The sequence below is a fragment of the Anomalospiza imberbis genome, chromosome 19 (genome assembly GCF_031753505.1).
Source record: "Anomalospiza imberbis isolate Cuckoo-Finch-1a 21T00152 chromosome 19, ASM3175350v1, whole genome shotgun sequence".
NCBI classification, from domain to species: domain Eukaryota; kingdom Metazoa; phylum Chordata; class Aves; order Passeriformes; family Viduidae; genus Anomalospiza; species Anomalospiza imberbis.
The window spans coordinates 2,567,855-2,594,066 of NC_089699.1; the positions used below are offsets into that span (position 1 = coordinate 2,567,855).

General features: G+C 45.6%; 1 protein-coding gene and 1 long non-coding RNA gene across 3 annotated transcripts; one reads left to right on the plus strand and one right to left on the minus strand.

The window, feature by feature from the left end:
- The first annotated feature begins 828 nt into the window (after nucleotides 1-828).
- LOC137485474 (ATP-binding cassette sub-family A member 9-like) lies at nucleotides 829-25,953 on the plus strand. 2 transcript variants are annotated; one of them, XM_068210011.1, is made up of 38 exons: nucleotides 829-1,230; nucleotides 3,286-3,395; nucleotides 3,802-4,018; nucleotides 4,447-4,605; nucleotides 4,822-4,922; nucleotides 5,142-5,368; nucleotides 5,837-5,975; nucleotides 6,335-6,520; nucleotides 7,452-7,599; nucleotides 8,064-8,235; nucleotides 8,763-8,821; nucleotides 9,228-9,338; nucleotides 10,226-10,401; nucleotides 10,690-10,809; nucleotides 11,542-11,680; nucleotides 11,807-11,897; nucleotides 12,187-12,326; nucleotides 12,908-13,027; nucleotides 13,161-13,356; nucleotides 14,869-15,035; nucleotides 15,736-15,863; nucleotides 16,227-16,364; nucleotides 16,863-16,976; nucleotides 17,319-17,489; nucleotides 17,834-17,944; nucleotides 18,578-18,712; nucleotides 19,807-19,875; nucleotides 20,258-20,349; nucleotides 20,786-20,906; nucleotides 21,222-21,339; nucleotides 21,811-21,902; nucleotides 22,799-22,971; nucleotides 23,510-23,585; nucleotides 23,834-23,928; nucleotides 24,643-24,762; nucleotides 24,925-25,065; nucleotides 25,301-25,380; nucleotides 25,461-25,953. In XM_068210011.1, exons 2-38 carry the CDS (start codon nucleotides 3,294-3,296, stop codon nucleotides 25,634-25,636), a joined length of 4,920 nt encoding a protein of 1,639 aa, XP_068066112.1. In that variant the 5' UTR covers nucleotides 829-1,230; nucleotides 3,286-3,293; the 3' UTR covers nucleotides 25,637-25,953. The 2 variants fall into 2 exon arrangements, with proteins under 2 accessions (XP_068066112.1, XP_068066113.1); XM_068210012.1 differs by lacking the exon at nucleotides 25,461-25,953 and having other exon boundaries at nucleotides 25,237-25,334.
- LOC137485484 (uncharacterized) lies at nucleotides 15,051-17,256 on the minus strand. The gene is made up of 3 exons (XR_011005328.1): nucleotides 16,905-17,256; nucleotides 16,205-16,362; nucleotides 15,051-15,494 (listed from the first exon to the last, which is right to left on the minus strand). It is a non-coding gene; the product is annotated as an uncharacterized lncRNA (long non-coding RNA).
- Nucleotides 25,954-26,212: the final 259 nt, after the last annotated feature.

Consider the following 26,212-nt stretch of genomic DNA (forward strand, 5'->3'; position numbering starts at 1 on the left):
GTGGTGCTGCGCTGGGACACAGGCAGGGAGAATTCTGCAGGTGCTTTAGGCGCACAGGGATGCATGTCTGGGCACTGCAGAAAAGGATGTGGGCAAGCAGGTACCAGCAGGTGGCTGCCGTGGCTCACGGGTGGGCTGCTCCTGCCGGGAGAAGTGCCCAGAGCAGCCACCCACACCCCGGAGTTCTGCTTTCCACGTGGATCTCCCAACATCAGGGCTCTGCCAAGGAGGTGGGCAGGGAGGAGACTGAGATTCACTGGCTGGCACCTGGCATCTCCCTCTCTTCATGTTAGACTTGTTGTTTTTCCTTTTGCAAGGAGGGGAGGAGAAGGTTTGGACACCCAGGAGATGTTCTGGGGACAGGTTTAACTCCACGCCGTGCCCTGACTTACTGCACCTCTGCTGTCTGCCTCTCTCTGACCCGTCTGAATGGGATTTAAATCTTAGGAGTGTTTTTTTTTTTTTTCCCTCCTAAGGAAGGAAACAAATCCAGCTGCTCCACTCCAAGCCCAGCCTCTGTCCCAGCTGCTCAGGCTCCCTCCCAGCCCTGGTCCCTCAGCCAGGATGAGCCTGGGGATGCTGCTGTGGGCACCCAAGGGGCAGCCACGCTCCAGAGCCTGGGCTGAAACCAAACCCATCCCCTTTAAAAGTGCAGAGTTACTCAGGAGACGTTTATTTCAGCGTTTCCAAGATGTTTTTTAGCTGGAAGAGCTGTTACTATCCAGGAAGCAGCACTTCTCTGCTGTTCCTGCTCTGTGGCTGATGCCACGGCAAGAGTTTGCCACCCTTCATCCTCCAATGCCCAAGCTGTGACATCGCTGTTGACTTCAGCCCCTCTTGCTGCACTGAGAAACACAGCAGAGTTTGTCAGAGAAAGATTTTTGTGTGGTTTGTTGTGGGGCTTGTTTTTCTTCTCTTGGCCACCACTCAGGAATGTCCCGAGTTAACTTTTCGGACAGTGTGCTCCAGCGCCTCAACAGCTATGTGCTCTGTTTGAGTTTTCTGACACAAATAAAGCTGGAGCCCTGCCAGGGAGGAAGGGGAAGGAAGCCAGGGGGAAAAAAGAAGCCATGGTGTGAGGAATATCTTTTGCAGAAGTGCCTGAGGGGAAAAAAACGACAAAGGAGAGCTGTGAGTCTCTGGGACAGTCGGCCAGTCCAGCCCAGGGAGGCTCAGCACCTCTGCTCCTCCAGGACCAACTCTGGATTCCTCTCAAACCTTCCTGTTGAGGTAAGGCTGAAGCATTCTTCCTAAGCCTAAATAACAAATGTTATTTTGAAGGTATGAAAACCCCCAGTAAATTATAATGCTGTTAATGACACTGGGTGAGGGTACAAATGTGTGGGTGGGGCACGGGGCATCTTTCTAATAGGTTGAGTCAAGCTTGGGGGTGTTTAAAGGCAATAGAGTCTTTTAGACCTTACTTTGAGATGAAATAACACACAAATGGAGCTCAGCTTATGGTAGAGGTTTATTTCCAGTGTTTCTAAGCACTACAAGGAAGCAGTAGCTTCAGCTCAGTATTTTAAATGATCCAGGACATACGAGGAGTAGATTTCTTTCCCTACCTCCAGTGTACGCTAAAGTTTTAATTTAAAAGTTCTGTCCATCTTATGCTCTAAAAAATTCCACCTGAAATACCACAGGAGCAAAGAAATCAGTTGTGCCACATTTCCCCCAGCTGCTCAAACTCTGCAGCAGCACAGGGTCAGTGGGCACTGAGGGGTGACCACAGGAGGGACATGTGGGATGTCCAGGATGAGCTCCTGGTGTGCCACCTCTCCACCCCAGCCAGGATCTCCTGGGAGTGTCAGCCTGCTGAGGTTACTCCATGGAACTCTTAGAACAGCCTCCACCTTAGAACACATCTCCACCTCTGCCACAAACCCCGTGGCAGAGGTGGAGATGTGCACAGGTGACACACAATGTCCTAAACCTCACTTCTGTGGGGTGGAAAAGCAACCAAATAATAGCAAGTTTAAACCCACATTTTATTCAAGGAGCTCTAGAGGTTATTACACAGGCTAAACTCAAATTTTTATACACCTGGGTTTAGTGAGACCATCAATGAGGGGAAAATCTGTTTAGAAATGATGGCTAAATCCTGGGCAAGTGTTTGCAGCCCATTTGTTGCAGCTGCTTTTCCAGCATTCCAGTGCCTGCTGTCTCAGCACACCGAGATTCAGCCTCTGGGGGCTGAATAGAAATATTTGGAGGAAGATAAACTCTGTCTTGCCTGTCAGCACCATGAGGCATTGTCCCCCAGGGGAACAGGACAATGTAAATCTTCCTTCCTTATGACAGGAAGGCTTGAAGGGATTAGGTCTGTAACAGCTCTGATTTTTCTACCCGAGAATCACTTAGAGAAGATCAGGATTTTATTGAATAGCAGATTTTAGCTCCAGATGTGACAGCAGAGCAGTTTGGCCATGTGAGCAGAGCTCTTTTACATGGAGGTACTGAATCTTTTTGCTCATTAAAGGTCCTCATGGATGTTTTATGGATGGTTAATAAGCACACGTCTCGTCTGCAAAAAGCTGACAGGCAGCTTTACGCTTTGCTTCTTTCCGTTCCCACCACCAGCATTAACCAGGCAAAATAATCCTTGTTTTGCTTGGACCATGTCATTTTGAGGATTGTGCCCTGTCTGTTGGAGTAACACATCAGTGCATGCTCGTGGCCACTCGGTATTCTCTCATTTTTCATTAATAACCTGCCAATGACATCTATCCCACGCACTTCCAAGAATTTGTTCTCTCATGGCTCTGAGTTCCCTTCAGCAGATGTTTTCCACAAGAGCTCAGCTCACACCACAGCCAGGAGTTGCTCAACACTTCTTGGTGTTGAGCCTATAGCAGATTAATATTACAAGCAAAAGGATTTTAGGGATTTTAATTGACTATATTGTTGTTGTTTCTTGGATATGGAGCCCACCCAAGCCGATTAGGTCATGTAATGTGATAGTCCTTTTTTTTATTTCATCAATAACTCCTCCCAAATTCCCCATGGTGAAGCGTAGAAGCCTGAAATTCTGATTTTATCAGCGTTTGCTGCTGAGCTGTGATGGTTGGAGTGTGTTGAGGGTGATGAGGCCTCTTAGACCCTGTGCTGCGGGGGTGGTTGTGCTCAGTACACAACATCTGAGTTTCTTCAGCTCATTCTTGCTGTAAAAAGGGAGAAAAAGTTTCACTGCAAATCTGCAAGAACTGTGCAAATAAAACCAGTTGCTGCTGGTTTGGCTTTTGTTCTATTTGAAAGCAATTTTCAAAAAGAAATTGTCTCTAGGTTCAAAGATGAAGGCACTCCAGAGGAATATCAGTGTATTCCAGCAAATTAAAATTCTCTTGTGGAAAAATGTCCTGATCAAGTGGAGGATGAAGATGCAGAGCTTTCAGGTAAGAAAAAATTACAAATAAAACCAAAATAGTAGCTAACTACTGAGAGTGGCCAATCCCTGCCTGCCCCTAGACACCAACTTCTTTGGGTAAAATTAGAACTTAAAGTACTTTTGAGAAGCCTGACTGGTAATGAACACTTGGAGACTTGACTTTTTTTTTTTTTAATGGTGATATTTATGTCTGGTTTGTGATAAATAAGGGCACAGATGGGCTCTTGGAGCAGGTGATGGGCACAATGCAGAGAATCTCTTCATCCACACCTAAGAAACGGGTGTGAGCGAGTCCCTCTTATTTATATTTTAATCCCACAAAGACTGAATTCCTCTTGTTTACATTTTTAATCTCACAAAGAACCTGGTTTTATACTTCCATTAAATTCTCCTCCCTGCTCTCCCTGGTGTAGGAGTGGATTCTGTCCCTGCTCTTCCTGCCCCTGGTGTTCATCGTGTCCTCGTCCGTGTTCATGATGCAAGCCCGCTACCCAGAGGTGCCCTCCACCCACCTGGGCTACCTGGATGACCCTGCCTTCAATGCCACCGGGGTCACCGTCACTTTCACCCCCGCCACTGCCACCACGAGGCACATCATGAGCAAGGTGGCCTCCAGCTCTGTCATGGCAGGTGGGTTTTGCTTTTTAAATATTGAATTTTGTCGTTATTGAACCTGTTGGGCGTGTGCTGTGTTGTAGCGGTTCTTCAGCATCTTTGATCAGGAGATGGTTTCAAATTCATCCTAAATCTTCCATTTTCAAAAATATTTCTTCTCTAGGATTTAAACTACCTGTGAGGCCAGTGTGCCTTTCTGAACTGGAAAGCTCTGCCTTACCTAATATTCCCTAATACTTTTAAAACACATTAAAAAGCATTCTTTTGAGGTGCATTTCTTCTCAACTGGTAAAGTCTGAGGTATTTAGAGCCGCCTCCCTGGGCAGTGAGAACTGGGAAAGGAGGAGCTGCGGTGCTGAGAAAGCACAACATTCCCTCAATGCCTGTGGACGCATTTCCACACTCACAAAATCTCATGGCAATATTTTTCTGGCACTCCACAGGTATAAAACTAGAGGAACTGGATGATGAGAGAGCCATGGAGAAAGCCTGGATTTCAAATAGGGAAACTATAGGAGTTGTATTTAAGGACAACTTCTCCTACCACCTCAGGTTTCCTACCACCCATGTGATTATTCCCAATGAAGTCATTGGATACGTAGGTAATACAAAATGAGAATTTCAGGGCAGTTGCCTGGTGTGGACAGGGTGGGAATAATCCACATTTATTAAGTGATGAAATAAATTGTGGGTTTGGGGTTTTTTTTTCTTGTCACTGTCAGTTTGAAGAGTTTCCCACAGTGCCTGTGTGTTCTAGTCTTACATTTAATAATGAAAATTAATTACTTCTCATTAGTGTGATGCCCTTTGCCTTGTAGACACCTGCTACAACTTCTCCTGGAGTAGCTGTGAAAGCCCAAGGTACTGGTACAAAGGCTTTCTGTCCCTGCAGTCCAGCATTGATGCTGCCATTATAGAGGTAAATCCAGTTTAGGAACTGATGGAGACATCCTTTTATTTTAAACATAATATAGGAAAGGCAAATTCTTCTGTGGGAATAGCAAGGGATGGCTTTGTCAGAAGAGAAAGCTGCTTTTAAAATTTAATCCAGGGAGGATGAAGCAGAATATTCCTTGTATAAATGCATCTCACTGCAGAAAATAAGCAAGCCACTCCTGTTGGCCTTGCATTCCTTTAGATGGTGGCAAATCATTCTGTTTGGGAAGAAATGGAAACCATTGCTGGTGCCAGAATGAAGTCCCAGAGCATCCTCTTCTCCATCAGCCTGGAGTACAGCTACTTCATGATGGTTATCGTGATGTGCTTCCTGCCCTTCATGTACTTCTTATCAAGGAATGTCACACGAGAAAAGAAGCAGCTCAAAGAATTGATGAAGACCATGGGCCTGCAGGACATTGCATTTTGGTGAGCTCTTTTTTAAGTGGAATACATTTGCCAAAAATAAGTCTGTTCCTGGGCACTTGAGAAGCCAAATAATGAGTTAAATGGGCTTATAAAATTTTCTCCAGCACTCTGTCAGGTTGATTCCTGGTGAAGACAAAGAAGCACCATTGTGCAAATATTTCAGTCACTCAATGAAAAAACATACTTGCATTGCTTGAAAATTTATGTCAAATATTAATTGATGCAACTGATCCCTGCTTTTGTTCAGTTTCTCATCCAGAGGGCTGAGCATGGCAGCGGTATCCTCTGCTCCCTGGGGTATTTCCTCCTAAGCTGGATCACCTGTCTGTTCTGAGGAGGCAAAAGAGAAATTATTGCCACGGGAAATAATTAGTATTTCAATTTAAACGCTTCTGACGTGCAGATGAAGCTGTAAGCAGAGCTGTTAAGTAATTACCCACAGGGCTGATGGCACCTTTCCCTCCCCAGGCTGTCCTGGAGTTTGCTGTACTCCCTTTACGTGCTGATCTTCTCCTGCCTGCTGACGGCCCTCGTGCTGCGGGAACGCTTCTACACCAGCAGCTTCCCTGCAGTCTCACTCCTGTTCTTCCTCTATGGCCTGGCATGTGTAAGTCAGGCTTTAAAACCAGATTTCCTCCCCACATGATTTATTACCGTGCTGATGAGCCTAAGCATTGCTCCAGAGCCTTTGTGCTCAGGAGCTTTGTGGGCCACGCTGGCTGGAACATCTGAGTGGCTTTTCTAGGTCAGCAGCAGAGATTTGATTTGCAGCCTGAAGGGCTGACAGGCTCTTGTTTGCCTACAAAAGGCCCAGTTTGAAACTCAGATCAACCCACTAAGAAGGGCTTTAGTGGATTTTATTATACAGGCTCAGCTCACCAGGGATCTGGTGCCTGGTAGACAGAAGTGCTGCTGTTAAGAATATTTATTTCTTTCAGTGGTTGAAGGAAACTTCTGTCCTTACAGATCCACCTGGTTTTCATGCTCTGCTCCCTCTTAAGGACCTCCAAGCTTGTCAGGTCCACGGGCTTCCTCATCATCTTTGTCTTCGGGTTCCTGAGCCTGGCAGTGCTGATAGAGGATGTCCCCAAGCCACTGAAGTGGTTCCTTGGTCTCATGTGTCCTTTTGCTTTCAACACTGGCATTGCCAAGGTACGGGGGCACCACCCCTGCAGCTGAACCTTCCTTCCCCTGCTGGCAGAGAAAGGCACAGGAATTCCTGCCCTTAGCTCAAAAATCCAGCTGGAAAACACCCAGGCATTTTCCCTTCCTCTGCACAGTCTGTTTGAAACCCCCAGGTGAGCTGAGCTGTGCTGGGCAGCACAGAGGGGCTCCAACACCCCCATCCCATTCCCCTGCTTCAAAAGCAGATGAATGCAGAGACAAGCAGGGCCCTTGGCACAACAAATCTGTTGTGCACGTCTGCAGCTTCCACATGGCCCCATCGTGCACACAACAGCCCCATTATCCTCGGGAACATCAGGGACAGCATCCTTGGCTGCCCATCACGCCCCTCCTCCTGGCAGCAGGGACTGTGCAAATCCAGCTCTGGATTCCTGCTGCTGCTGCCCTTCCTCCATCCCCACCCTGCAGAAATCCCTGCCATTGCCCAGCTTTCCATTAGTCATATCTGCACAGCTCTTGCTAGCTCTGGTAATCTAATATTTGATTTCTTGATATATATTTTAAAAAAATCTGCCTGGGAGAGATTTCTGCAGCTGCAGAAAAAGGGACTGAATTTGTTAATTCACCATATGGTTAAATCAATCATTATGTAAATTATAACGTTTTTTGTCGTGACTCTGTCGCATCAAGAATGCCTATATCAGGTTTTTTGAATTTATCTCCTCTAAAACTCTGATCTTTTCTTCTGTTTCTGGATTGTTCTGGAAAATTATGGATTAAAGCATGAAGATCTCTGCATGGAGTAAATTTATTCCCCTTCCTCTTTAGAAAGAAAATTAGAACATTGGTCAGTACTGCAGATGATTTCTGGGTTAAAAAGCAGAGTTGCATGCATGGCTTGGTGGCATCTGCATATTTTTCCAGCCTGAAATTTGTTCTTCATTCTCTTTTATTTCAGATTTTCGATTTAGAGAAATATGGAATAGGTTTCTCCTTTTCCAGCCTTATGGGGGAAGCATACTTTTTATTTTCAACATACATACTCCTGGTGTTTGACTCAGTCTTGTACATGCTGCTGGCTCTGTATTTTGACAAAATTCTGCCAGGTGGGAATGATTTATTTTTACTTGCATGGATTGCATGGGCTATATCAAGGAAATGATGGGCTGCTCCTTTCTTGGACTCAACCAAAATAAGGTTTGGACTAAAAGAAATTTATGATGTCATGGAGTGACTTTTCTGTTTCTGGCACACACCAGATTCAGAGAATTAATGACAACAAAGCATTTAGCATTTTTTATTTAATATTTTTTCTTTCTAATTAGGAGATTATACTGTAATAACATGTAGGACAATACTTCAATTCATTACAAAAAGCACTGAATTCATTACATAATTCCCTGAAGCCACCCTTCTTGTCTCCTCTCCTTCTGTTCCAAACCTGGTGGGGGGTTGACTGGAAAAAAGTTCCAATTTTGTACTTATTTGAAACTCCTAAAAGTTTAGTCTAGGATGGTGCTTTGGCTGTGCCTTTTGTTGATGTCAGGCCATCTTTTTGCTTTCCTGGCAGGCAAATATGGGATCCCAGACCCTCCTTTGTTCTTTCTGAAGGCCTCGTACTGGATGAAGGGCAGGAGAGGCTCCACCAGGGACGTGCCCAGAGCCACAGCAAACACTGAGGAGCTCCTTGGGGATGATGTGGAGCCTGTGCCCCCCGAATTCCTGGGGAAAGAGGCCATCAGGTTCAGAGAGAAGCCATTGCTTGTGTCTGGTTTAGTGCTCCCCACTCCTTCCATTAGCTTGGGTTGGACTTTTCTAGGCAGCTTCCATGTTCGTGAGGCTCTTGCAAAACATTTTGTTTCACAGAGAAAAATTAGAGATAAAAAGATAATTCAGACTGGTCACTAAAGATGAAATTTAGGGAAATTTAGATTTAAAAATAACTGGGTTTTTTTGTTGTTGTGGACTTTCAATGTCCTTTAGGGACAAAAGGGAGAATGAAGAGGGTAACCAGTTGTAAAAGTGTTGCAATGGGCTTGACCTTGTCTTTGCCAGTCTTGGTGCCCCATTTTTGGTGCCAGGTTGGGATGCACACACCTGGGCACAGAGCCTGTCAAACCTGTACCTCTCAGCTTTGTTTCTTAACACCTTTTATTTTCTTCATGCCATTTCTGTCACTGTAACTTAAGGTCCATAAAAATATAAAAGGGCAGCAGGGAAAAGCATTTACAGAAATCCCCAAATAATAACCTCCTTACCTTCCTTTTAGGCTCCACAATATTAAAAAAGCCTATAAGAAAAAGGACAAGAAGACAGAAGCTTTAAGAGGTATGAAATCTGTGAGATTGATTCCTGCTAAAGACAAGGAAACACCGTTGTGCAGTCAGTCAATGAAAAAAACCACTTGTATTGCTTGAAAATTCATGTCAAATATTAATTGATGTGATTGCTCACTATTTTGTTCAGTTTTTGCCAATTTGCTGTTTTTTATAAGACTAAAGAGAAAAAATATTTTAATTTTTTAAAATTGTTTTATTTCTGTCTTTTCTGCTAAATACAGACCAACTCCTTATGCCTTTAGTTAAAGGTTTGCAGAGCTTTGCCCCACTTAGTGCTCTTTTGGCTAATGATTATCAATTAATTCTTGTACTTTTTGACTTCTCCTGCCTTTGACAGTGGTGGAGGGCAATTCAAACCTCATTTCTCCCCAGACTTGATGTTATTTTTGTTCTAGGTCTGTCTTTAAACATTTATGAGGGTCAGATCACCGCCTTGCTGGGCCACAGTGGGGCTGGAAAGACAACGCTGCTGAATGTGCTCAGTGGGCTCAGCTTCCCTTCGGAAGGTAGGAGCAGGCTGGGATGGGGTGGCCTTGAGCCAAAAGCTCTAAAGATCAATTCATTCCCCCTCATCCCTTTGTCTTGGTTTGAAAAGCCAGGTGTCTGCTAAGGAAGGCAGGAGCCTCCCTTGAAATGGAAAATGGAAACCTCCTCCCTCTGAATTGTTATAATTTTGAAATTAAGGGGCTCTCAGGCAAAGATATGGGAATAGGAATAACAGTTCTTTATTAGGAAAAAATAAAAAAATTATAAGAAAATATAAAAATAAAAATGCTGTAATACAAAACAACACTGCCAGAGTCAGAAATGCCCTGACCCCCTGTGTGTCAGGGTGGTGGCAGCAGTCCCATCCCATGGTGGCTCAGCCCTCCTGCAGTGCCAGCTGTGCTTCTGCTGGAGCAGGGATCCTGGACAAGGCTGGAGTTTTCCTCTGAAGCTCCAGGGCTGGTGTGGAAGGGCCTGGGCTTCCTCTGGGAATGCAGTGGGGAAGAAAGCTGCTCCTCTGGGAATGCAGTGGGGCAGAAAGCTGCTCCTCTGGGAATGCAGTGGGCAAAGGCTGCTGTGGTGCTCCAGGAGTCAGATTGTATCCAGGTAGGAATGCTTGGCTCCTCCCCCTGGGCAGAGCCTCTCCCCATGGGATGATGGAATTTTATCAGCCCTGCAGGGACACCCACTGGTCCATGAAGAAAAGATAATTAATAATTAATGGCCCATTAACAGAAGATATCTCCTGGAAGGAGGATTGGCTGTGGGAGAGATAAAGAAAACAGCCCAATGAACCACAGAGATGACCCACTTCCAACAGATAGCAATACAATATGGCCAGAATATTGCTACCCCCAGGCACAGCTTTCATTTCCAACCTAAGACACCCATTTATCCCCGTGAACAGGCTCTGCCACCATATACAACTACAAACTGTCTGAAATGGGAGACAGGGAGGAGATCAGGGGGATGATCGGGATTTGCCCACAGTTCAACACGCAGTTTGAGGTCCTGACGGTGAAAGAAAACCTGAAAACTTTTGCGGAAATCAAGGGCATCAAGTCCAAAGAGGTGGAGCGAGAGGTGAGTATGTGTTCCCCACCATTCCACAGAGTCTCCTTTTGCAATGGGAAGCTCAAAGAATCTCCCTGGGTCTTCTGAAAATTGAAGCTCCAAGCCCTGTCCAGCCTGGCCTTGGACACTTTCAGGGATCCAGGGGCAGCCACAGCTTCTCCGGGCACCCTGTGCCAGCACCTCACCTTCCTCACAGGGAATAATTTCCTTCTGATGGCTAATATAAATCTAAATCTACCCTAATAAAGGATGGAAGGGCAATGGCTGCTGAGAATGGACATCCTTGTGCTGTTCTAGGTGCAAAACATTCTGGAACTGCTGGATATCAGCAACATTCAAGACACTCAAGCTGAAAAACTGAGTGGTGGACAGAAAAGAAAGTTATCCATTGGAATAGCCATGCTTGGAAACCCCCAGGTAAAGCAGCAGGCATGGCTCTGTGATGTAGGAAAGACTCAAGTCCAGCATAATTAAAACCTTGGGCATGTATTTGGCTCTAGGATTTCAGAGTTCTTTGAAGTGCTTATAATTAGAATTAATAAATTTCATAATTTCGTTTGTTTTTTAAATTCATAACCCACCTTGCCAGCCAAGTTTTGAAGCAGGCAGAGTTCCCTGAGCTCTCACAGCCCCCAGAGCAGCTGCCCTTTTCTGAAAGATGCCCAGGGTCTCTTGCCTTCAGAACACCAAATCCCAAAGACGTGCTGTTGCAAGCACATTCTGCTCTCTTTCAGGATTTTTCATAGAGCAGCACAGAGGAAAGAAAGAGAAAACAATTTCTGTTTCTGCTCCTTGTTTTTCCCATGTGGAATGTGTTTGGATAATTGTTTCCCTGGGGTGATTGCTTGGTTGGATTCTGGTGAGGATTGTTTGAGCTGATGGCCAATCCAATCCACCTGAGTCTGGACTCTCAGAAAGGGTCACGAGTTGAGTGAGTTAGATATGGTAGTTAGAACAAGTAGGTTTGTAGTTTAGTGTCTCCTTTAAATAGTATATTAATGTGTTATAGCATAGTTATAATAAAGAAATCATTCAGCCTCCTGAGCTGGAGTCACACATCAGCATTTCTTCCCACCGGGTTCGCCTGCATTTACAATAACGTGCAACTTCTCCGGCAACGGGGAATGTCTGATCCCATCCTTCCTGCAGGTTTTGTTCCTGGACGAGCCCACGGCGGGGCTGGATCCTCTCTCCAGGCACCGGGTGTGGAGCCTCCTGCGGGAGCAGCGGGCAGGGAGGGTGATCCTGTTCAGCACCCAGCTCATGGAAGAGGCCGACATCCTGGCAGGTGAGTGGGGCCAAAATCCTGGCTCTGGATGGGGTATCCCCGCAGGAAAATCCCACAGCACAAAGCCCCAGAAGGTGGCAACAACTGCTCTGCACTGGAAATTCCTTTGGCTTTTCCTTTCTCCAGACCGCAAGGCTTTTATCTCGCACGGGAGGCTGAAGTGTGTTGGCTCTTCTCTGTTCCTGAAGAAAAAATGGGGGATTTGCTATCATTTAAGGTATCTCCTTAAGCTCCAACAATACCTGGCAACATGCAAGTACAAGGGAGCACCAGAATTAATGAAAGCCCAGAGCAGATGTCATCAAAACAAACAAATTACCTGCATTAAAATCCAGCTCCATTAACTGAAAAAGCAGTAAGATTTAGGGTTAGGGTTAGTTAATCCAGAGCAAGGAATGGAGTTTTCTTATTATGCATCCATAAAATGGTGGATGTTGTTTGTCTGGGTGGGTTTTAGTTGTTTTTATTCCAAACCTAAGCATCTGTTTTTTTTTCCCACACAACAGGATCCATGTCAGTGAGTCTTGTGACCTGGAGAATCTGACATCCCTGGTGAAAGGGTACATCCCCAATGCCACGTTGTCAGGACATACCCAGTATGAACTGAGATATAAACTGCCTTTAGAAAACGTCAATAAATTCCCAGGTAACGTATATGAAAATAATTGGGGATTATTCATCGGGGAAAAATTAATGACAAATGTGTTGAAGGAGAAATGCAAAGGGAGATTTTTTACAGGAGTCACATCAGGACTTCAGAACCATTGCAGTTTGGGTTTTCCCCAAAATTTTATCATACATTTAAGATCAAACTGTGCAACAAATGCTTTCCTACTGTTTGCAGTGACAAACCCTGCAGGCTAAACTGGGCCATGTGTGTTACTGAGAGTTCAGTACTCTTTCTGTTAAATGAAAAGACAGAGATAAGAGAAAACCCCACAGAACCTCTGCTGGTCCGTGCCCATTTCTCACCCACCGTGCCCATCACTTCAGCCTGACCATCCCACAGAGGGTGAAAACAGTCTGAAATGTCAGTGTTAAGCAGAAAAACACCTTCCATGAGGGATGGCTCTGGCAGTTTTGTGTTCCTCCACACCTTTGCGTCCTGGCCGTTCATTGCTTTGCTGCGTTCTCTGTCACTGGAGATGCTCCAGTCAGGCTGGCTCAGCTGAGCCAGAGTGGTCTGGATATCTGTTCTTATGCCTTTATTTTATCTCTGTCCTCCAGATCTGTTCAGTGGTCTCGACAGCTGCTCTGAGCAGGGAATTATCAACTATGGAGTCAGCATGACAACCCTGGAGGACGTGTTCCTGAGGCTGGAGGGAGAAGCCACGGCTGATCAAGAAGGTACAATTTACAATCCACAGCCAAAGAGATCAGCTCCTCTGCAGTAACCTCCAAAGGTGCCTCTTAAACTTTCATGAATCCCCACCTAGAAGCTGGTCTGAGACATAATTGTGTGTGTGGAAACTCTCTGCAGATGAGCCCGTCCCTGGGGAGGAATGGGGAGAAGCAGGACCAGGAAGCCCTGAGGAGGCAAGGCCAGGCTCCCTGCTGCTCTCGGACACTGTCACAGCGTCGGTGCAGGGCCTGGCCCTCTGGAGGCAGCAGGTCTCTGCCATGGCACGGGTGCACTTCTTGAAGCTCAAGAGCTCGGTGAAGAACGTGCGGTCCATGTAAGTGCCAAAGGGGCTCTGTGGGAGAGCAGGACTCCTGCTAATTAGGACACAGCTAATCAATGGGATTAAGCAGAAGCCACTTTATTGTTTACATTGTGCTCTGTTTATACATTCTGACACTACTGCACACGCCATCACGCCTTTCTTGATTGGTGCCGCTATCTTGTCCACTGGTTCTGCGCGCACTTTTCAGGATATGTGATTGGTTACAGTCCAGTGCTTCACGGACTTTCACTTTTTTCACGGCCTTTATCTAGTTCTTGTGGTCTTGGCATTTTGTTTCTCAGCCTCTTCTTTCTTAATTGAGCACAATTTATGTCCTAGTAACCTTGACGAATTCCAGAGGCCTCTGACAATAACAACTTAAAACGGTTTGACTGGAGCACGCCGCAGCCCAGGCTGTTCAAATCCATTGCTACAGGGTTATCTCCTGGAGGTCTGGAAGTGGACACGGTCACACCAGGGGGGACAATTTCCACACCCCTGTTTCGATGAATTTGGATTAATGGATATGAGTTCTTGGCTAGGAATGATCTTGGTCATCTGGTCTCAGAGGAGGGGAAAGTTTTCTGCTTTGCAGTGCCAGTAACACAAAATCTCCCTTTTGTGCATTTTCATTTCTGTGCTGAATAATTTATGCAAGAGAAATCCATTTTCTTTCCAAATAAAAGCATCATTTAGAAATACTTTTATGTCAAATGGAGGAAGCTTTAAAATAAGTCAGTGTGTACAGAGAGTACTCTCAGGCTTCCTCTGCTTTTTCCTTTTTTTTTATTCTCTCATGTTGCCAGTGTTTGAACTCATTTGGCCCCACTGGTGTTCAAGCTGGAGTTCCTGGTGGGGCACAAGGAACTAAAAGAAGTTGCTGATTTATGAGAAACTTGTATCTAAAGGAAGTCTGAAAGGCATTTCATGGCCCTAAAATGTTTAGAAGGTGCTGATTTATGAAAACCTTGTAGCTAATGGAAGTCTGAAAGGCATTTCATGGCCCTAAAAAGTTGAGCAGTCTGGATCTGAGGTTCTCTCCCTGCTACATTTTGAGTCATTTGGTGAATGATCAAGGTTTGAGACTTCTGGAAATAAAATTATCTCTGGTCATTGGTGACAAGGCCTGAGGGATTGGCTGGAGCTGTGTCAGGAGAGGTTTATGTTGGATATCAGGAAAAGGCTCTTCTCCCAGAGGGTGCTGGCACTGCCCGGGCTCTCCAGGGAATGGGCACAGCCCTGAGGCTGCCGGACCTCCAGGAGTGTTTGGACAGTGCTGCCAGGGATGGCCAGGGTGGGATTGCTGGGTTGTCAGGGGCCATGAGTTGGTTCATTGTGGGTCCCTTCCAAGTCAGGGTATTCCATGAAATATTCAGGATATTCTATGAAAATTGCCAAAGGTTTTTAACAGAGCATTGAGTAATCTGAATATCATCCACCATTTCTAGCACACAAATTCATTCTGAACACACTTCTGCTGAATATCTCTTTTCAGAGTGTTTATTCATCTCTTTCTTAACGCAGTTTGCTGCTCTACGTGGTTTTTCTGCTTCCTCTGGTGTTGCAACTGTGCGTGGTGGCTGGCTGGCAGAGCGTGAGTGCCTGGCAGCTCTCTCCTGCACGGTACTTCTTGCCCCTGGGGAGGACATCCTACCTGGAGACCACCACCCTCCTGGTCTACAACCACACAGGTGAGGGGAAGAAGCTTCTCCTCATCCTTTGCAGTTCTGGGTTCTTGCTGCTCCAAAGGAAATGCAGGACAGAGCAGATGGGTGTAGATGTAGAGGATCCAAGGGGGATGAAGGCTTTAATGAGGGAGGAAGGATTGTCTTTAGAGGGTTGTGAGGGAAACCTACTGTGGCTTCAGCAGCTGGTGAGACCCTGATGGGAGATGTGCAAAAGGGTAGGTGAGATAAGGTGGGGACAGGATTCTCTCCCTGCCACAAATCCAGGACTCTATCCAAGCAATTTTGGATTTTCAAAGCAGGCACCACACTCCAGGCTCACTCATGCTGAGTCAAATTAACGAGCTGCTTCCAGAGTTTCACCTTCAACATTCCCATGAGTGGATGATATTTCATGTTATTCAGCCAGAGAATGACACTGGTATCTTCATCAGACAGTCCCAAAGGAAAATTCATTTTGTAGCACTTCGGAAGAGGCTAGGGGAAAAAAAGGACAATGCAAAAATTCAGTCTGAAATCCATTAACTTCCTGAAAACTAACGTGCAGTGATCCAGCACACGTGTGCTGGCTGATCCCCATGTTTATTAGATTTCTTCTGTTTTTGCTTGGTGGTCATGGATTTAAAAATAAAAATAAAAATCAAATTGTCAAAGACTCTTTTGTTTTCCAGTGTTATAATTCCTCTGGTTCTGGTCCTCACACCAGGCACAGACATTGACGACTTCATCCATGTGGTCCAGAGTCAGGATATTGAAGTGGAAATAGCAAAGGAGGAAAATATCACAGAGGAACTAGAACACAACGGTGCTATACGGTTGTTCCGCGAAGGTCAGGTGAGGATTTTTCTCCTCTCCCTCCAGTCTCCTCACAACAAATGAATAATTCAGCAAGGTACCTCCATCAGCTCTCCCCATGGAATGGCCCTGTTGACTTTTTGTAAGGTACAAAAATTAGAAAGTGTTTTGAGCAATAAAGTCCATGCTAGAGGAGGCTTTATCTCCCTGACCTTCCACCTCAAAATGTACATTTTTAGCACAGCAATACAGACTTCCAATACCTCATAATTTGTTTTTTAGCAAACAAGGCATATGCAAACCTATTTCAGGCCTGGATTTTCCTGGTGTGCTCCTTTTCTACTGCTTCCCTGCAGATGAGAAAAGCCAGGAGTTCTTACCTTGTTTTCCTGCTCTTTGAAGAGCTACAGGTTCACCGTGCTGTGCCACTTGGAGGCTGTCAACTGCTTCCCAGTGCTGGTGAACATCATCAGCAACGCCCTGTTGAGATCCCTCAACTCCACCAGGCACATCCAGGTCTGGAGCCACCCCTTCTTCTCTGTAAGTGAAGCCAGAAGCTGTCAGAAAACGGTTTAAGGTCTCACTAATTCATCAGATTTTAGTGGGGAGCCTTGTAGAGCTGTGAACATGCAAATCCACCTTCCTTCACGGTGCCTCTGGAACCACCACTTTTGACTTCAGGAAAACCAGATTTTTCCCATGTGGGTCTCAAGGGCTAGTAGGTGGAGAGGGTGGCTGGGAGGGTTTCTCCAGGAGGTTCCTTATTCTCTCCAGCACGTTATTCAAGCTTTGGCCCGTCAGTTGATGAAAGAGAGAGCTCTCCACGAACCTGGGATGGAGGAGTGTGACCTGCACCACCCATCTCTTCTCACCAGCAAGCACTTTGTATGGCTCTGCTTTGGGAAAACCTCCCCAGATTTGATTTCAAATCCCTCTATTTTGTTCATACTGCCCTGTAATCCATGAGAAATTAAGTAAAATGAATGGTAGAATGAATTGTAGGCATTTTCCACAAATGCTCTGTTCTTCTGTTTTCAGCTGGTCAATCCAGGATACTGGGATTATATTATGTCCATTTACCTCATTTATATGCTGCTGTTATTCCCTGGTTTTCCTCCTCACTTTGCGATGGGCTACACGCAGGATTGCCAGGTAAATTCCTTGGAATGGAGCAGGTTTGGGGTGGGCAGAAGGGATCACAACTGCACTGCCAGAAGGATGTTTGAGTAGAGAATCATGGATTCATTTAGGTTGGAAAACACCTCTGAGGTAACTGAGCCCAGCCCTGTGATTGGCAGCTTGGGGTGTTTTGATCCATGAGAAATTCTGCAGCCAGCACAAAATATTGAAAGGCAAGAGGAGGTCAAATTTTACCCCAGAATCACAACGGTGACAGATTTTATTCCCTTTTCATTCCCTGGGGCCATTCTCATGGGTGCAGTCAGCCAACCAGTCAGGGGCAATAAACCACCTGTTAAAATTGTGCCTTCCCAGGTGGGAGCTCGTGCCCAGCTGCGGATCTCGGGGCTCTTTCCTTCAGCCTACTGGTGTGGCCAGGCACTGGTGGACATCCCACTCTGCTGGATCCTGCTCTTCTCCATGCTTGGGCTCCAGTTTGCCATGAGCAACAAGATTTCTGGCAACACCAGCATCACCCTCTTGCTGGTACATGCCATTCTGGTCCTTGCTGGTTTGCTTGGAAGGGATTGAGGGAAAATATTTTGTGTGGGGGCAGCTGAGACACTGTGGGTACAGATGGTGCTGGAACACTCTTGGTCCTCTTACTGACCTTGTTTCACCTCCTGTCCTTTGGGTTTCTCCATCTGGAAATAAAAGGCAATAAATCTTGCCTTAATGTATTCCTTTACACCTCAGAGTAAAATTGTGGTAATTTCTAAATACCCTGATCTTACTCTGTGATCATTTCCACTGCTCCCCGTTGCTATAGATGGGTTTCTGGTGGTTTACCTCACTGCATTTCCTCCAACAAATGCCTTTTTTCCCTGTAGGTCACGGGGATGTTGGGTTATGGAATTTCCCTCGTTCTCTTAATCTACCTGATCTCCTTCAACTCTCGCAAAGGATGGAACTGTGATCTTTGGTCTTTTATCCTGATAGTGGTGAGCACATGGTTGGATAACGCACTGCAGGGATTGCAGACATTCTGAGATCTTGAGGATGAGCTAGATGTCTAAACACCAAGCAGAGATGTGGAGCATAAATCTGGGTGTGATTCATAGCAGCCAATTTTGTGTTAAATTTGTGTCACTGTGTTCTGTTGCCACAATCCTGCTGTGACATGGGGGAATACCTGGATCCAACCTGAACTGGTGCAGGAATGCAGACAAAAAATGAATTTATCACTCTGCTTGCACCCCACATCTAAGAGATGTAAAGTGTTGGGACAGGAGACATCAGGCTAGACAGTGATCATCCAAGCCTGACCTGGAAGGAGGTGTGTTATTGGCATGGACTAGGATGGGAATGAACAGAATGGAATCCCATGTTTGACTTTTCTGCCTGAAGCAGCCCTGTCCCTGGGAAGAAGTCTCCCCAGCTGGCCCAAAGCAGCAGTCAACCCTTAGACAGAGACAGCTGAGGATCTCCTGAGCCCTCTCTGTCTCTCATCTTTCTCAAGTTTTGGTCCATTTTTATAAATTCAACAGGGAATTGCAGAGCTAGACCCACACAGTTGTAAGGAGCAGTGAGTAACCCTTCTCATCAGCTGAGTTACCTTCTTGTTTTATTTTCAGGTGTGCTTTATTTCTCTTTTCATCAGCAGAATCATCAACACCCTGGACAGCCTCACCTCCCTCTACACTTTGTCCCTCTTGGTTCCTGTGTACCCCCTGATGGGTTTTGCGACCGATTTTGTGATTGACTCCCACGTGAGTACTGCTTCTGGGCAAGGAGGGGCCTAAAACACAGCCCCTGGGTCCTTGTGACCAAAGTCTGGTGCTAACTGCACCAAAGTCTGGCGGTAACTGCACAAAAATCTTGGGGTAACTGCACCAAAGTCTGACGGTAACTGTCCCAAAGTCTGGGAATAACTGCACCCAAAGTCTGGGAGTAACTGTAGCAAAATCTGGGGGTAAATGCAGCAAAATCTAGGGCAACTGCCCCAAAGTCTGGGGATAACTGCACGCTGCAGTCCGGGAAGGCTCTTCCTGGGTGGGATTTTCCAGAGTGCGTCGTTAAGTGACTCTTTCAGCTCAGATCTCATTTTCCCAGCTGTTCGTTAGGGCTGGAGGTGAGTTCTTGTGCAGCTGTGACTGTGGATTAGGTAAAAACTCTCAATTCTTTCCATGCAGAGTCATAGAATGGAATCATGGAATGGTTTGGTTTGGAAGGGACCTAAAAGCTCATCTTGTTCCACCCCCTGCCATGTGAGGGGACACCTTCCACTAGACCAGGTTGCTCCAAGCCACATCCAAGCTGGCCTGCCCAATGCCAAGGATGGATCAGCCACAAAGTCAATCAACTTGACCAATCCTAAGAGAAAACCTGAAGCCATGGATTTGTCTTTGCATGGAAAAAAAAACCCAAGTTAAAATTTAGAATACTCACAAGAGGCTTCACTCCATGTCAGCTGACAGGGGCGGTGGAAAGTCTGCTGAGAATTTAACAAAACCCCCCAGCTATGTGCAACACTGCTGATAAATGATAAATTACTGAGGGGTGAAGTCTCCTCTGCCCTGTCCCACTCACCTCTTCTCCACTGGGACCCAAAGCAGAGGGGTTTTCCTGGGACAGGACATCTGGAAGGAGAGTCTGGTCCATGTACTGAGAGCTGTGATATGTTCTGGTGTAGGACCAGGGTTCCCAAAGCCAAACATCTGTATCTGTTCATCTGTATGCTGAGTGTCTGGGGAAAATCAGAAGTTTTGCAGATTTTCAAAGCAGTTTTGAACATTACTGCATTAACCAGAATGATACTAAAGAATTACATGTCCTCATTGAGTATTTTCTTTTATTCTTACAGATTTTAGCGCAGGACACTGAGCCATTTGGTGCGGCTTCAGGCAATCATGTACTGATCGCTGTCTTTGCAGTAAGAAAACATTTAGCACTGCTTTTATTTAGGAATGTGGGTCTCCTAAAGCCCCTCATCAGGTGTGAGGAAGCAGGAGGAGGATCTGGGTGGGTCTGGATGACATTTTACCTGCTGTGCTAGAATAATTTCAAGCCTTTGAAACAGGAAAAGCAAAATTAAGTAAGCCCAGATCACCTCATGCTGTCCTGTTATTTTATGAATCGGGGTTTTTCTGCCCTTAGTGCTTTCTGCAGTGTTGATTACCCTGACTTTCAGCGTTAATGGGCCATTTTCACATGTTCTGTTTCCCCCACATATTTTATAGCACTGCCACCACCTCAGTGCCAGCTGTGGTGGGAGGCAAGGCAAGGCTGTTAATGTGGCAACCTCTGGTTTTCAGCCTTACATCCATTCTGTGGTGTTCATTCTTCTTCTTCGCTTTCTGGAGTTAAAATATGGAAAAGCAGTGCTGAGACGGGACCCCATATTTAGGTTTGTATAAACACACATGCACATATGAGATCTAAACTCCTGCCCCTGCTTCTTCTGGAAAACATTGCATTTGTGTTCCTATTTTTAGATTTTTTTTTTTAATAATGGTGATCTTTTGATGACTTAAGTAGCCCCTTAAATACTGCAGTGGTGTGATAATATAAAACAGCTTTTAAGTTATGTAGTGCCTCCATAGGATACTGCCTGTGCTGTGGGATGTGCCAGCTTCTTTTTTGGTACAAAACAAAGATTATAGATGTCATCACTCTCATCATCATCCCCAACAATAACAACAATGATGATGATTTTAATTGTAATCATTATAATATTGTATAAATTCAATCCCAGGGAAATTCCCTCTTGGTTTATCCAAAATGAACTAGTGGAGAACAGAGGTAAAGAACAAAATCCTAAGCTAAATCTGGTGGGTTTTCAGGATTTCCCCAAGAAAAGAAAGCAGCCAGCAGCACCCCAAGGAGCTGGAGGAGGAAGATGAAGATGTCAGAGCTGAAAGGGAAGCAGTGAGAAATGCTGTGGCGGCTCCCAGTCAGGAGGAGGTACCCCTGAGTGCTGTCCTTCTTGTTTTGTTTGATTTCCTACCTGGTAAAACACAAACCAGTGCAGGTCAGTGCTCTGTCTGTGTTGTTCTCATTGGGTAAACCAAAATTCCAAAAGTCTGGGTTCCTTCAGGAGAAGAAAGCTCTTAAGAGGAACCCGGACAATAAAGTGTCCTGTCGCACCTCATATTCGTGGTGAACTATAAAACAGAGATCTTCAGAAGGTTTTCTGCCTTTTTTAATGGAATCAATAACTAAAGGATTGATGCTAGCCAAGATAATAAATTAATCTTGCTCCTTCCTCTTCAGTTTCAGAAATCAGTCATTATAGTCAGCAATCTGTGCAAGGAATATAAAATAAAGCAAGCTGGCTCACTTTTTAAGAAGAAGAAGAAAACAGCCACCAAAAACCTTTCCTTCTGTGTTAAAAAAGGTGAGAAATGGGACTGTCCTGCCTGACCCGTGTTGAACCCTGAGCTAATTCTCAGTTACCTGAGCAAGGACAGAAAGGTCAAATCTATTTGTTCTGTTGTTAAAGCACCTTCAGTCTGGGCTTGATGTGTTAATGGTGCATCCTATTAATGACCTGTGACTGTCCATTATCTAAAATAAAGATAAAATAAAGATCCTGGGGAGAGGGGACCACTTTAGCAGTGGCTCCTGGGAGCAATTCACAGCATCAGTTTCAGTTGAAATCTTATGAGCTCTCTGAATGTGTATTTTATACAATAAAACCATTTATTTTATATGATCATTGATATTAGTATGCTGCCTTTTCTATTTTTTCTTTCGTGGGACTGTATATATTGATATATTCCTTGTATATTTATGATTATTGTTGTATATATATGATACATTTCTTGAATGGGGAATAGTCCTAAGAAATTCTGTGTATTGGTTGCAGGAGAAGTGTTAGGACTTCTGGGGCCCAACGGAGCTGGGAAAAGCACAACTATCAAAATGATCACTGGAGAGACAACCCTGAGTGCTGGGCAGGTAGGAGACACCTGGAGACAAAGGAGGGACCCATGACAAAAATCCAAACCTTGCACCCAGGCTCAGCTATCATTTTTATTAAGGCTTTAATTTTTGTTGGAGCATTATTAGTGATCAGGATTTTAATCGAGTTCATCGTGCTATTATTAAATAATGTATTAATAAGGTGATGGTGAGCTACTTCTAATTTTGATAAGCTGTTGCATCTGCCCTAATTGCCATGTTTATATTTAAGAACAGTGTGAAATCACTCTCTCCCTGTGGGTTTCCTCACTTAAACCCCATAATCTTCCCTTGAACCACCCCTGGGTGGGAAAAAATAGTAAAATTAAGAAGACTTTCAGAAAGCTGTGACAGCAGGGCTCAGAAACAGAAAGAGCAAAAGAACTTAGAGCTAGCTGCAGCTGCAGAGTCTGAAAGTAGAAAAGTTACAATAGTACAGCAAGCAAGGACATGAAACAATAGTTTGAGTTTTAGGCTTGTCCAAGATAGACCTGAAGACTGCAGAAAAATATGCTTAGCAAGAGAGTAGAAGGTTTTAAGTTTAATAATGAAGTATTGTGTATTGTAATAGAAAGAAGACAAGCCAGCATTGTGTGCAGCAGGTGTAGGTGTGCTTTTAGAGATTGGCTGGAATAATTGTCTGTAAGCTTTAGCAACATGCCATAGGCTAGGAAGTTTTTTAAATGCCCTGTAACAAAGAAATCTTTGGCTGCTGCTGGCTGTACGCAAGCTTTGCCATCTTCCAATTGTCTCAACCATGTAATGAGGCTGATGCTGCCATAAAAGCTCAAGGAACTTGCCCCAGTAGTCCCATCCTGTTCCTGAAAAACCCTGGCACACCCTTGTACTGGGCAAGGCTGTGTGAGAGGACAACGCCCAGCCTGGTTGTGCAGGTGCTGATGAAGAGGGGAGATGGAGGAGGCCCCCTGGAGCAGGCTCCTGCATTCCTGGGATACTGCCCCCAGGAGAACCCCCTCTGGCTGGACCTCACCCCGCAGCAGCACCTGAGAGTCTACGCGGCCGTGAAGGGGCTGCGCCAGGAGGACACGGCTGCTGCTGTCCACAGGTACAGATGGAGGGTTGGGATGGCCAACATTCCACCCCTCAGGCATGGGGAGGGGACCAGAGAGACAAAATTCATAGAGGAAACCTGGAAAGAAACGCAAGAAACTCGGCTGCAAAAGTGCTTTTGTGCTGTGATTTAGTGAGTGGGTTAAGAAAAGTTCCAATTTTCCTAAGTGTGTTTGGTGGGGATAAATTTACCTTTTTGGTGGGGATAATGCCTTTTTAATGTTATCTTTAGGCAGCTTTTCTGAAATCTCTTTGGCACCACAAGAAAGGGTGCTGAGCTGACACTGGCAAGGGGGAATGGATTCGTAATGCTGTTGACACTGGTGATAGGTTTAGAAAATAGCTTGTGGCTTCTTCAGTACACTCTGCTTCAAATAGTCACTGCCTTTCAGTAACACAATAAATGTTTAATGAAAACAAGCAGGAGTCAAGAGCAAGGGGAGAAAAGTTCCTTTTTCTTGTCATTTTGGGAACACTTGATGCAAGTATTGATTTGGAGTAATAAAAATGTTCTTTCTTCATTTTCCCCAAAGAATTGTGAACGCTCTGCAGCTTCAAGACTACTTAAACAAAAAAGTCAGAAAATTACCTGCTGGGATAACCAGAAAGGTGTGTTTTGGGTCACCTATAATGAGCACTGCAATGCTCAAACACTAATTAAGACTCCTCTTTCTGAGTGGAGGGACCAAACTGTGCCCTGAGCTACCCGGGAGAGCCTCGTGTTGGGTGGGGTGGTGGAAATGAGCCTTTCCCAAACCTGCATTTTATAAATCTCCCATAAACGAGGAGGTGCTGTCCACCGCTCTGTGTGGGCACAGTGCCAGGAGGTTTGGCTGAGTCCCTTCTCCATGTCACAGCTGTGTGTGGCACTGTCCTTGCTGGGCAATCCCTCCGTGCTGCTCTTGGACGAGCCCTCCACCGGCATGGATCCCAACGGGCAGCGCTGTGTCTGGTGAGCAGCAGGAATTATAGAGAGAAAAGAAGTGTTCTGAAAGCTTTATTCTGATTCTTATTACTCTTTCTTTTAGCTACTGTTAATACATTTTTCTTTGCACCCTTTTAAAGTTTTGAGGCTACTTTGCCTTTCTCCTAATCCTACCTCACGGCAGGAAGTGGGTGCATTAGGAATTAGCCAGCACTGAATCCACCACACTCAGTAGTACATTAGCCAAAATCTCAAAATTGGAGAAATCTCCAATTAGCAAACCAAAACCACTACATGAAATTGGTGGGCACGGGGCCACCCCCATGGGAAAGGGATGGGAAGCCAAAAGGAGATGCTTGAAGTTACATGAAAAGGGTTTTCCCCCATCCACAGATGGTACTGTTCCTCACGTTGCAATGGTTCTGTTGGAAAATACGTTTCTTGTCCATCTCTAACTCAGGGATGAGCAAGGAGAGAGAAAAACTATTTCACTTTCATCCTTTTTGCAGGATTTAGGACAGTCCAAAATGGGATTTGGGAGACTTCCTAAAGAAACTCAAGTCAAAAGTATTTTTTGTCACTATTTCAAAGCATTACCGTGTGCTCATTAATATAAAGTTGCTGCACGTGAAAATTTTATTCTCACTTTAGGGGAAAGGTATTTGGATGGACAAAGAGCAATGATATTTCTGGGGTGTGTTAGATTTTCTTTTATATATTTTTTTTCACTCTGATTCCCAGGAAAACAATCCGGGATGCCCTGAAAAGCAAGGAGTCAGGAGCCATCCTGAGCACGCAGTACATGGAGGAGGCAGAGGCCGTGTGTGACCGCGTGGCCATCCTGGTGTCCGGGCAGCTCCGGTGGGTGACAGCGCCTGACTGACCTGGAACTCACCCCAGCTGCTCCTCCAGCCTCACCTGCCACGGCTTTTATGACGTGTGCCATGGTCTCCTTCTCAGGAAGGAGCAGGTGCTGAGGTGACAGTGATTTCACTGCCATTGCCTTTCCTCCCTGCCCTGCAGGTGCATTGGCTCCATCCAGTACCTGAAGAACAAGTTTGGCAAAGGATATCTCCTGGAAATCAAGGTCAAGGATCCAGACAGCACTGATGCTCTGCACGCTGAGATTCTGAAGATTTTCCCGGGTGCAGCCCGCCAGGAGAGGTAACTGTAAAATATGGGATGAGGAGTGGTTTGAACACTGCTTCATCCCTGAGAACATCCCTGGTGGGCTGGCCAGACACAGGATCTCAGCTGGAGAGGGATGAACAGCTCCTTGTAGGGGGATCTGATTTCATAATGTCACCACATCCAGCCCTCCTGTGATCCCAGCAGCAGGACATCCATAAAGGTTTGACCCCAGAATCTCAAGAATCACCTTTTCTTCTGTTTCCTCAAGGTTGCCCTCTTTGCTTGTCTACAAGGTCCCAATGAAAGATGCCCTGCCCCTGTCCCAGTCCTTCTCCAAGCTGGAGGAAGGTAAGAGCAAAACCAGGTGACTTTTTCAAAAGGCAGAACAGCAACTGCTTGTTTTCAACCCTCTTCTCCTTTCTCCACAGCCAAACGAAGCTGCAGCCTCGAGGAGTACAGCTTCTCCTTGAATACTCTGACTCAGGCAGGTGATTTTTATTTGTTCTCTAAAGGCAGGAGCAGGGACAAAAGCTGCAGCCAAACCCAGGCTGGTGCAGAGGCAAAAGGCAGCTCCGCCAAAAAACTGCCTGAGGGAGGTGGGTGAGGGGTTCTCTACTGGCAAAGTGGTGGAAAATGGTTTGATTTTTTTACTGCTGGGTCTTTTCATGGTGAGAACAAGTCTGGCTGAAGTCTCAGACCCCACTTGGTCGAGAAAGGCACACAGCACACCCAAGGAGGGAGCTGCCCATGCCCAGCCCCTCTGGGTGCCCTGGAAACAACAGATTATTTATTGCTGCTTGTACACGGCTGGTGGCAAAGATGAGGAATGTTTAAGTCAGTCCTTTGGTGGGGAAAGCCTGTATGGAAATACCTACAGGCAGGTGATGCCTGTCTGGTTACTCCAGAGAGCACAGGAGGCTCAGCTCCTGCTCCCCTGCTCCCCCCAAAAAGCCTCTCCGCACCTCTGCCAGGGCTGCACAGCTGTGCCTCCTGCAGAGGAGCATCACAGAGAAATAACCCAAGCGTTACCTTGCCCATTCCAGGTGTTTCTGGAGCTCTGCCGAGAGCAGGAAAAGGATAATTTTGATCTGACTTTGGATGGGACTTTTGACTGGAAACAGCTGCAGCAGGAGGACTGTTAAACACTCATTTATGCATTGCTGAGTATTAACCAAACTGC

What these genes read in the sequence shown, in the direction of transcription:
- LOC137485474 (XM_068210011.1), top strand. Translation starts at nt 3,294, where the DNA reads ATGAAGGCACTCCAGAGGAATATCAGTGTATTCCAGCAAATTAAAATT. An exon ending in CCATGCTTGGAAACCCCCAG is followed by an intron (nt 10,810 to 11,541) that starts GTAAAGCAGCAG and finishes TCCTTCCTGCAG; the next exon opens with GTTTTGTTCCTGGACGAGCC. An exon ending in TACTGATCGCTGTCTTTGCA is followed by an intron (nt 19,876 to 20,257) that starts GTAAGAAAACAT and finishes TCTGGTTTTCAG; the next exon opens with CCTTACATCCATTCTGTGGT.